The sequence below is a fragment of the Eurosta solidaginis genome, chromosome 1, assembly GCF_040869045.1.
Source record: "Eurosta solidaginis isolate ZX-2024a chromosome 1, ASM4086904v1, whole genome shotgun sequence".
Classification (NCBI taxonomy): Eukaryota; Metazoa; Arthropoda; class Insecta; order Diptera; family Tephritidae; genus Eurosta; species Eurosta solidaginis.
In genome coordinates, this window is record NC_090319.1 from 282,072,365 (window position 1) to 282,084,778 (window position 12,414).

General features: G+C 38.2%; 1 protein-coding gene across 1 annotated transcript in view; it reads left to right on the forward strand.

Moving 5' to 3' along the window:
• LOC137243305 (lysosomal acid glucosylceramidase-like) overlaps positions 1–10,318 on the forward strand; it is a 45,050-nt gene extending 34,732 nt beyond the window's left edge. The window contains exons 6-10 of the mRNA XM_067770873.1: positions 5,112–5,241; positions 5,307–5,420; positions 5,481–5,823; positions 5,899–6,070; positions 9,973–10,318. Coding sequence (XP_067626974.1) covers positions 5,112–5,241; positions 5,307–5,420; positions 5,481–5,823; positions 5,899–6,070; positions 9,973–10,072 — 859 coding nt within the window. The 3' untranslated portion in view covers positions 10,073–10,318. The remainder of the gene's footprint in view (positions 1–5,111; positions 5,242–5,306; positions 5,421–5,480; positions 5,824–5,898; positions 6,071–9,972) is intronic.
• Positions 10,319–12,414: the final 2,096 nt, after the last annotated feature.

Genomic DNA, 12,414 nt, shown 5'->3' on the forward strand with positions numbered 1-12,414 from the left:
AAATCTCTAGTACATACTTGTATATTAAACGAATTTTGGTTCACACTAAAAAAAGTTACTCGCTCCGTCTAAGCTCGAGCTAAACCCAACATTATAACCCGAGTGTGTGCTCCCTTATATGTACATACTAGCCTTTACCCGCGGCCCCATCCGCAAGGAGATAATAAAATATATGTGCTATTCAAGTTAGCCTGCTTATCAAGTTATCTGTTTAAAAATTATTTTTGTCTAATGTATTTTATTTTTGTAATTTATTAAAAAAAAAGAACTAAATGAGAAGATAAGCTGAAAGGCACGCTTTCATGGATAGTACAATACAGCTTTTTCGAATAAAAAAACAATACATTTTGTTTTTAAATTGAATTAACTGATATGAGAGGAGTGAAAGAATTATTACTCATAGAACAAAGGTGTGAAACTACAATTAGTTAAAAACTTTTTAGATGAAAATAGTGTTGCTTTTTCGGGTATTTAGTTGGTTAAAATATTACAATAAGTGAAATTATAGTTATAATAGTTCGTTACACGATTCATTTAAAAACTCAAAAATAGAACGAAAATGCTGTGTTAGATTGAAGATAAAACATACCTAATTTTAGTTACGAATAATTAGCAGCAAATCCACGGCCATAAAAGCTCATAATTTAAAAAGGCATGTGTGCTGAACTACCGGTTGCGAAGAGACCTAAAATGATCCTGGAAGGGTCCAAAAATGATAATAAAATTCCCGGACAGATCCCGAAAATCATCCAGAAATTAACCAGGAGGGGTCCCAAAATGATTCCGAAATAGTCCCGAAAAATTCGTGAAATGACCCTGATGGTATCCAGAAAACCATCCAGAATTGATCTCTGAAGGGTCCGCAAATGATTGCGAAATAGTTCAAAAAGAGTCCCGAAAAAACTCCGACGGAATCCCGGACAGATCCCGAAAATCATACAGAAATTATCCCGGAAGGGTTCCAAAATGATCCCGAAATAATCCAAAAAAAAGTCCTGAAAAAGTCCCGAAAAAACTCCGACGGAATCCCGGACAGATCCCGAAAATGATCCAGAAATTATCCCGGAGGGGTCCCAAAATGATCTTAACGGGATCGTGCAGGAATCCCGAAAATCATCCAGAAATTATCCCTGAAGTATCTATCCTCAAATGATCCCGAAATACTCCCAAAAAAGTCCCAAAATGTTTTTGACGGAACCCGATATAGCCCTGAAAAAGTTCCGAAAGTGTGCTGACGGGATTCCCGAAATAATGCCGGAAGGGTCTCCAAATGATCTCGAAATAGTCCCGACAAAGTCCCGATTTGGCCCTGACGGGATCACGAAAACCATCCATGAATCTGGAGGGATCCCCAAATGATCCCGGAAAAGTCGCGAAATAATTCCGACGGGATCCCGGACGAATCCCGAAAATCATTCAGAAATTATCCCGAAATGATCCCAAAATGATCCCAAAATAGTCCCGAAAAAGTCCCGAAATAACTCCGACGGGATCCCTGACAGATCCCGAAAATCATGCAGAAATTATCAAGGAGGGGTCCCAAAATGATTCCGAAATAGTCCCGAAAAGGTCCCGAAATGACACTGACGGGATCCCGAACGGATCCCGTAAACCATCCAGAAATGATCTCTGAAGGGTCGGCAAATGATCCCGAAATAGTTCGGAATAGTCCCGAAAAGATCCGACGAGATCCCGGACAGATCCCGAAAATCATCCAGAAATTATCCCGGAGGGATCCCAAAATGATTCCGAAATAGTCCCGAAAAAGTCCCGAAATTACACTGACGGGATCCCGGACGGAATCCCGAAATACTTCCAGAAACGATGCCGAGAGGGTCCCAAATGATCCCGAAATAATACAGAAAAAGTCACGAAATTTTCCCTAAATGGTCACCAAATGATCCCGAAATAGTCCCGAAAAAGTCTCGAAATGACACTGACGGGATCCCGGACGGATACCGAAAACCATGCAGAATTGATCTCCGAAGGGTCGGCAAATGATCCCGAAATAGTTCGGAATAGTCCCGAAATAACGACGATGGGATCCTGGAAATATCCCGAAAATCATGCAGAAATTATCCCGAAATGGTCCCAAAATGATTCCGAAATAGTCCCGAAAAAGTCCTGAAATGACACTGACGGGATCTCGGACGGATCCCGAAAACCATCCAGAATTGATATCTAAAGGGGCCGCAAATTATCCCAAAATAGTCCAGAAAAAACTCCGACGGGATCCCGGACGAATCCCGAAAATAATTCAGAATTTATGCCGAAATGGTCCCAAATTGATCCCGAAATAGTCCCGAAAAAGTCCCGAAATAACTCCGACGGAATCCCGGAGAGATCCCGAAACTCATCCAGAAATTATCCCGGAGGGTCCCAAAATATTCCCGTAAAGTCGCGAAATAACCCTAATGGGATCCCGGACGGATCCCGAACCTTTTCCAGAAAGGATGCCGAGAGGGTCCCATATGATGCCGTAATAATACAGAAAAAGTCACGAAATTACCCGTAAAAGGTCCCCAAAATATCCCGAAATAGTCCCGAAATTACCCTGATGGGTTCCCGTACAGATCCCGAAATCCATCCAAAAATGATGCCGGAAGGGTCCATCATCCAAACATCCAAACTTTCCCATTTATAATATATATTAGATAAATATATTAAATGATACAAGCGGATTCTTATTAATGGCTAACAAAGCTTTAAAGTTTTCTAATCCTTAATGTGGACGGATTCATGTCCATTCTCTAAAATTTGTATCTTGCTTATAAAGTACATAAGTCCACTCGCCAAGTTTTATTAGTTTGCCGATATTTGTTAAAGAACTGTCACTTCTTTCAAAATTTATGTTATCAAAAAAGAAGGCGTGGTTACACTATTTTTTTTTTTTTTTCAAAGCGGGCGCGGTCGTCAAACAATTTGGTTAACTTTCACAAAGTGTGTATATGAAAGCAGAAAAATCTCCATGACAGATTTCAAAAGGACAACTTTGACAGCTTTTCATTTATGGCGTTAAAACTTTTAAATTTGCTTATTCTAAATAAGTGCAGGGCCACGCCTGTTTTGCAAAATTTCACCATTTTTCTATTTTTCGTCATAAACTATTTTTGTCACTTTATCGATCTTTAGGAATGAATTTTCGCATTTTTGTCCATTTTTCGAATAATCGATGTCGATGTTTTTAGTGGACACAGAGTAAAGAAAATCTGCGTGCCGAATTTCAGCACGATATCTTTAATGGCTTTTGATTTACGGCTTCAACAACTTTTGAAATTTTTCTTTTAAATGTGGGTGGTGTCACGCCCATCTTTCAAAGTGTTTTCAAAATTCTATTTTTCATCATTAAGGGCTTTATTCCATGTTGTGAACGTTAGCTCAGACGAACAAATCGTCCTTAAGCGATTTCGTCTAGCAATGGTCGTCTCTATCCTTTTCGTTCGGCCATTACGTTTCTTACGTTATACCTATAAGGAAGGAGAAAACAATTGTAAAGTGATATATTGCCATCGCTTAACATGTTGCAAATGCACGAACGATTCGTCTCTGAGGCGAAACGAATGTTCGTTCGTAATAGAGAATGAGGCCCTAAGACAGCTAATGATGAGCTGTACGCGCTAAATGCAGACACCAACATAGACCAGCGAATTAAAACACAGCGGCTATGCTGGCTAAGCCATGTATTCTTATTGGAACGCGCCTATGGAAGCAGAGGAGGCCGACCTCCAATACGCCGGAAGTACCAGTTAACCCAATGAAGAAGCGACCGGCGCGTCTTCTTGTACGGACACAACTGTTTAAACGGTTAGAACGCCGATTAAATAAGTAAGTAATATATCAAGTTTCAGCACTTTTGCTGTTTTTGGTAATGAATTATCGGTAAAAATGCGAAATCGTTCGAAATTTTCGATATCTAAAAAGGGAGCGTGGCTATCGTTCGATTTCTCCCATTTTCGATACCAATCTATTCTGTGTGAAGATAAGCCAGTATAATTTCGCAAGGTTATCTACATAAATGTTTGCTGAAGTTATGGTGTTAACGGACAGAGGGGGCGGACGTGGCTCAATCGAAATCTTTTATAATGTTTTTTGGAGAAGAAAGTCTATATCTATCTCGATTCCTTTATGCCATAACGTACTAACTGCCGTTATCCAGTCAAAGTTAAAGGCGCGTGTGGACAAGATATAAAAATTGAGTGTAGCTAGGTAAAAAAATGGGGGGATCATCTCAATCTAGGGTAATTCACTCTGAGGTCCACTTTCTTTCAAAGTCCACTTTTCGAATTTATTTGACTGAACGTCAAATGAACTATGTCAAAGAAAATTAAACGGTATTACTCTGATAACTCTGTGTTTGGAATAAAATGGAAATAGATATTAGAGAAAATTGCAAAGTTTACAAACGGCGATGGTTACTAGGACATGTTTCTGAATATCACATATTCATCGGCTAGCTTTTCGGAAGCTGAGTATTGAACTCAAAATCTCCAACATTCATAATTTATACTAGTGCAAAGGCAGATGCCTTTAACCACTGAGCCATATGAATGCCCCCCTGCTCGCTTTGCAAATTGGTATCTAAGTATTGCCTTTTTGTTGCTATTCCTTTATTCACCATTTAGGTTCATACTAATTCTATATGCTTTTTAATCCTAATTGTGTGGAATATTTTTAGGTGCGCTTAAGAGCTTAGTAACATTGGATTTTTATAGTATTGCTTTTATTAGCAGTACTTCCGCTGTTCACTATTATATCAATATTATCATATGTATTTAATTAGCAAGACATGCTCATATTGCATTATACTATTGTTTTTGTTATTGATATTGTAACTAATTTTGGGGAATCCTGGTTTATTATGTTCTAATCACTGAACTGTCGAATAAATAACTCCAATAAGGGTAATTCGCGAATTACGTATTAAATTATTTCCAGTCGTTATTAGGTGTCATGCAGATAAAATCGGCATGTAATTGTCTCGATGAAGTATCAATTCGGAAGAAATGTATATCCCTAGGTGTGAACAGTTTGATGTTTTTCTGACTAGTTTCCGCTTTGACCAGTTGGTGTTTATATCTTTGAATAACGTTAGTTTCTTTTTCCGTTTGTAGATTCCTGCAATTAATGGATGCTAAAAAGATGCCGGTTTGGGCCATATCAACTGGTAATGAGCCTTTTAATGGAAATGTGTTTGTCTTTTTCGTACATTTCATGAGTCTCGGATGGGTACCAAGAACCCAGGTATTTGCACATAAAAATCATAAAAAGAAACCAAGAAATTTATTACGTGAACTTTAACTATACAGGCTGTTTGGTTGAATGATTTTCTTGGACCTACAATAAGGAATTCCACGTACAAAGATGTTTTGATCTTCGGCAATGAAGATCAGCGTTATTCGTACCCAGCATGGTTTAAAGAGGTGAGCCTATTAAGACTAAACACAAAAAATTGGTTTAAAGTTGACATTCCTCCTTACAAGATGGACGCATTTCGTCCAGGCGTTCTAGACTATCTCAACGGTTTTGCTGTACATTGGTATTGGGATGAATTCTTAGCGCCCATCGTAATGGACAAAACTGTAGAAAAATATCCTGGCAAAATTTTGTTAAATACTGAGTCATGCATAGGTGACAAACCCTGGCAAACTCATGGACCTGAATTGGGCTCATGGAATCGTGGCCAAATATATGCGAGCGCTTACTTGAAAAATTTACAACATTCTTATAATGGTTGGATTGACTGGAATATCGTGTTGGATGAACAAGGTGGACCAAATTATGTGGAAAATTTTGTTGATGCACCTGTAATTGTGAATGCGACCAGTAAGTGGTATAAATTTGAATGTGTACTTAGAAAATTTCAGTCTCAATATAGTCCAATCAAATTGTTTCTAACAGATCGCGTTGAAATCTATAAACAACCTATCTTTTATGCAATGGGACACTTTTCGAAATTTGTGCCCAAGGGCTCTGTGCGCATTGAGGCGGAAGTAAAAAAATTACTAACATCGCTAGAGGTGGTGGCTTTCAAGAGGCCGGATGAACGGATTGTTGTAGTGCTGCTTAATAGGTATGTAATATGTTTGTATGTGCGACATTTCAATAAGGGAACGTGTTTAAGAAAGTAAATTTGTTGGGCGATGGAGCAGCCTTAGGCACGCGTCTTTTGATCTTCCTCATTTTCACGAGGCGGCGCGTGCGCTTTGAAGACTATCACCTAATGGTTAGTTGTTGTAACAATATTTAAATGGTTTTATGACAAGTTTATTAGAACATACTTAAGTACTTACATAAATATAAATTATAAGTGATTTCTTCATATAGGGTGATTAAGTTTGAGATTTAAAACTGGTGATGTTGTTAGTACGATGAAATTGATAGGGCAAAACGGATAAGTGACACTTCAACCGCCACTTAGGCTACGGATGGCCCCACCCGGTCATCAAATTGTCTATATCCCGTAGTGCACCAATTATGTGGATCAAACCACTTCGTAGAATCGGCAAATTTAGTTAACACTCTGATTTCAAATTTGGATACCTATGTACATAGGACCTCTAGAAACAGTTGCCCAAGAGAAGCTAACCATCTCCTCCTTAATGACGGGCAATAACATAGCAAAAGCTGTACCCTTTCCTTCTTCACAATACCTTTGCGGCTTCGGCGATGCACGTCTTTGTTGCTTCAGTGCGTCTTCAAAAATGTATGTATAAAAAAAAAAAAACAAAGTGTTTGCGGCATTGAGCGACCGACTTTGTGTCTCAAAAGATAAGCACCCGTTTTATATCCTTGGACATAGGTGCTAAATGATTTAGGGCACCGTGGATTGCTAACAGTTCCGCTTAATATACGTCACAGTGGTCATAAAGTCGGAAAGAGATATCCTGTCCCAAGTAGAGTGAACAGCCTTCTTCTCCTACCTAACAACCGGGTCGGTAATGGCCTAAGGATATCATCTCCGCATTGACTTCTCCTCCCACCTAATGACCGGGTCGGTAATTGTCTAATTATATCATCTCCTCGGTGTATTCTTTATTCTTAAATTGATGCTGATCTTTACTAGGGATTCTAAATTGAATCTTATGGTTCCAAGGGCTATTTGGAAAATCTATTATCATCATCATTAACTAACGCTTAAAAAATAAAAAAAATAAATGTAAGGCGCGATAACCTCCGAAGAGATCTAAGGCCGAGCTTCTCTTCCAATTTGCGTCGTGCTCCTCTTGATTTTTCCCTACAAATTGGCCGGACGGGACCTACATGTTTTATGCCGACTCCGAACGGCATCTGCAAGGCAGATGAGTTTTCACTGAGAGCTTTTCATGGCAGAAATACAATCGGAGCGCTTGCCAGACACTGCCGAGGGGCGACCCCGCTTAGAAAAATTTTCTTCTAATTGAAAAATCTTATTTCTAAAATTTTGATGTTGCTTTGCCCGGGAGTTGAACCCAGGGCATACGGTGTGATAGGCGGAGCACGCTACCATCACACCACGGTGGCCGCTAACGCTTATTGCCTATAAATCGCGTTCACATGAGATTGATCTGGTTCATACTTAAAATTCAGCCTCATTTTGAATCACCCACTAAACGCTCATAAACACAAACTTTTACTCACATAAGTGTGTTCACTTAGCTAAGAGGTGACATCCCTGTAATGATGTAATTGTGTTAGTACGTTACACTAGTTTACTTAGATTTGAGTTTCTTAAGAGTAATGTAGCCTAAACATTTTTCGACAGCACATCGGTTGGTGATGCACACACAGCTAGCAATACACGCAGAGATACCGGTCCTATAACGAAGCGACGCTTTTGTATCCAAAAAGGCTACAAGGGAACCGAGAGGCGAGTTATATAAAACTCAATTACAAAGGAAATGAAGAACGATTGTAATGGAGGGGAAGGTTGGATACAAAATATGTGAAAGTCACTTTTTTGTAATTGCTATACCCAGCTGTCCTTGTACACAATCTGAATCGGGGTATGAATAGACTTCTATATATCGAAATCATCAGTACATAGAATGTCTTTTAAGGAGCCATATACAGCCGGTGGGTCAAGATAACAAGAGCAAAAATTGAGGTATCTTTACTTAGTTCGGTTTACGGGTTTGCTTGGATTTAGAATGGGTTCATCATCATCATCATTAATTAGGGATTAAGCGCCTAAGCGATTTTGGCCGCTTCGGACCTATTCACGCCAACTACCCCTGTTTTGCGATAACTGACGCCAATTGTGAGCACCAAGGCATATCATTCTTCCCCCAACTGCCTCTATAAACTCACAGGAGGGCTCTCTTTTCCTCCGCTCCGCTGTCGATTGAAATACTTTCTAGGCTGGAACGTTTTCGTACATTCGCTTAACATGACCTTGACGGCGAAACCTTTGGAAAATGTATGCATATATTACATTTGAAGCTAAAGCGTTTACATAAACACTTTCCCTCTCGGTACCACAAGTTGCCTACTTAACTAAAAAGGTATCCGCTTTCAATAAAGACCACACAATATGGATGAAAGTAAAACTTAACTTCCCGGGAAAAGACCGGAATAAATATACCAGCTATCCATAGTCCTACCAGAAGTTTGCTCAACGACAAAGCTGAAAACCCCTATCAGAAAACGGGACTTATGTTATAAAATAACTCCGTCCACTTGGCAAATAATAAAAGCTTTCTAGGACCTGTGCTACTTGCTGCTTCTAGATCTGATAACTGTGCCATTCCTAATAGTTGGAGTTTTAGCCTTGTCGGCGCAGGATACGAGCACAAAACGTGCCCGATAGTGCCTTTTCCAACCTTCACTTCCTACAAATGCTATCTTTATTTATAGGTCTAATTTGAGGGCATGTAATGCCAGTAGGCAGTCTGCAATCAGAATATCCATCTTTAGCCTACAGTTCCATCTTTTCAAAGATAATCTCGTCCAATCTTTTTGGACCATATGCGGTACAAGCTTCGAGCGATACACCCTTTTTAGCTAGCTCATCCCCTTTTTCATTTGGAATAGAAATCCGATTGCAAAATTTCTGAAAAAGGTATAATTATTTACCCACAATAATAATTGATATACCCAGATCCCTGAAAATTGGCATACGCGAAATACAGCCATGCCCACGTTTTCGATATCGAAAATCTCGAAAATGGTTGAATTAATTGACGAATATTTATCAACTGATTTATCGATCTTGTTACAAAAGGCGTTATGTTAAAATTTGGAAGCAGTTTTCTTCGTTTCCTTGCTTTGAAAGTCTGCCTGGTACTCTAATATTTAACCAAAAAAATTATGCATAAAAAAAAAATCATAATATGCTCTGAAAAATTGTAACATATCATTTTTTCAATTTAACCAATATCTGTAGGCCTATATATACAAAGGGCAAGCAGGTCCCGAAATGAGCATGAATAAAACTTTTACCTTGAGTAGTCTCTGAAATATAACTTCCGGTATAGATTTCTCTCTGGGGGTACAGACGCCAACCTAATAGCAATATATAGTGACTAAATAATTCCAGCCACCCTCATCGCGATATCTATGGAGCACGATTGGAGCAGGAATAACGCTACAGATGTTACAAAATATCGAAAAGTTGTAAAAAATGGGAATACCATCGGCCCATTGAAAGAGAACTTTACATACCCGGTTCCTTAAGTGCTCATAAATGCACATCACAACTATCACTTAATGTGTTTAAGTATTTTTAGAATGTACTTTAATGACTTAATTACACGTTATAGACACCAATATGAGGTTTGCACTTCTATCGTCCGTCTTCCTGCATTTGGCTTTTTTTTTTCAAAACATACCTACATAAATTTCCTATGCAAACACATCACAGATTGGGCATAGAAATATGTTTGATTTTATGTGAATGCATTTATGAAAACCTAAAAGCTTTAGAAAATATGAATAATCATTTGGGTATCTACTTATATCGTCTATTTATTAATAAATTCTTTATTTCATTTGCAGCGATGGAAAGGCCGTCGATGTCCTCCTTAATGACAGCGTACAGGGCGAGATAAAGATCAATGTACCGGCGAATTCTTGGCACACGATAATTTATAATTGAGTTTGCATGTTTTGTACGTCTTTATTGTATACAGATTCATAGAGCCAATAAGGATTCTGTTATTCAGAACTTCATACAAAACTAGTCAAACTCATGTATTAAAAAGAGACCAAAAAAATGTTTATTTGTAAGGTGTTTTAATATATTGTAACGATTTACTGCAATTCCTCTTATTTGCAACCTTCTACTAATGTTCGAATCACTAAACTGTTGAATAAATAACTCCAATATTGAATAATGGAAAAATGGTCTTTATTGGACTACTTGGAAATAACACTTATATTTCGCAACTAATAGCTTGCTTAAATCAAATTAATTGTCATGTCTCTACTGTTGCCGCTTTTATACTCTGTGATTTCTCGTTCGCATACTTCTAGGCGGTTCTATTCTAGAATTTACTAGTTAGTTATCAGCTATAAATTTCTCAGTTATAACTACGATTTCATAGCTTCTGTCATAGCCCATGCGCGTGTATATGTGAGTAATGCACAATTAATGCATACTTCCAGGAGTATCTAAGATATATGCATGTGGTTGTGCGTTGCTTCTCCGCTGTGTGTACGTACATATGTTTAGACATAATGATTGATTTATTGATGTGCATACAAGTCACTGCTTAGCATCGGCTTAGAGATGATAGTATCCCTTAGTGTTGCTAATATTCGTCACAATATGAAAATTTATGCTTTGAATTATCGAAATACTAACCTTTACCCGCGGCCCCGTTCGCAAGTAGAAAATAAAATGTATGGGTTATTCCCGTTAGCCTGCTTATTCCGGACGGATCCCAAAAATAATCCAGAAATTATACCGGAAGGGTCGCCACATGATCCCGGAATAGTCCCGGAAAAGTAGCGAAATGACCGCGATGCGATCCCGGACCGTTCCCGAAAACCATCCAGAAATGAGCCACAAATGATCCCGAAAAAGTCCCAAAATAACCCCGACGGGGAAAAAAATCGCGAAAGGGTCAATTTTTCGACCAAAACACTCCCAAAACCCCAACAATTTTATTTTTTTTTTCAATAAACGGTTATCGCCAATATTTTTACAACAGTTTTTTGAAAAAAAAAAAAATATTTTTTGGGGTTTGGGGAGTGTTTTGGTCGAAAAATTGACCTTTTAGCCATTTTTTTTTCGCAGACTCGAAAATAATTTTTTTGAGTATGCGTAGTAGAACTTTTTTTCCTGTGCCCATATCCTATCGAAAAATCGATGGCGCGATATCGGTTAACTTTCGTCCATACAAATCGACCCAGATTAATATACATACATATATTGATAGTCAGACGGCGATTAAGAGAATAATATCGCACAGTATTTCATTTAGAAGTGTCCTGGAATGCAAACAAGCATTTGAAATACTTCTCTCAGGCCGAAGCATACTTCTATATTGGGTGTCCGATCATAAATCCTATGATATTAGACTCACAAAGTTGCTCATAGCTCTAAAGTGAGACGGCTTAAGGTTTATGATATGAATACTTACTGAATCTTGTCTTCTGGCGTCACTTGTTTATAAATTAAGCCTCGTCTTCAAAAGTAGATGTAGGAAGTGCGGGATGCAGGATGAAACGGCTGAGCATATTCTGCATTCGTGTCTTGCGCTAGCGTGGTCAAGGCTGCAGCTACTACAGGCACCATATCTCGAGGCAGGTACTACGCTAGGCCTTAGAAAACTTCTACTATTTGCCAAGAGCACGATGTAATTTTATAGCATATGTAAGTACTGAACTCATAGGGTTCCGCGGTCAAACAAGTTCTGGTGACACCATGGACACATTCAGTCTTTATTGTTCGTCGGCACAGTTTCATTCTTGTCGTAAATTCTAGTTACATACTTTTAATTTTTTTTATTTTTACTTTTGGAAAAATGTGAATATTTTGTGAAATGGGGCAGAACTTTCCTAATTTTTTCTCGTTTTCGGAAACTTTTTAATTGGTTAAACTTATAATAAGTGACTGCCACACAATTTTTTCTTGTTGAAATGAAGCCGACTTTCATTTCGAAGGTTTTGCAAGGATCTTGGCGGATAAGTTCTGTAATTCTATGTGAATAAATCATATTTTTCCATAATCTAATTAACACCTCCTCCTAAAAACTTTTTTTACCTACTTAAAAACCAATAAATTATATACTTATTTAATGTACATACATATGTATATATATGTAAACTACATATTTATTGGAATCAGATAACTGGGTAATTCAATAATCAAAATTCTTTTTAAACTGACAGCTGCAGCACGTCTCAAAGGAGTACTTTAGATATCGATAACAGTGATACATATGCTAACAGTAAATATTTACGATATAGTCACTTGTAAGTATGACTTTGGGA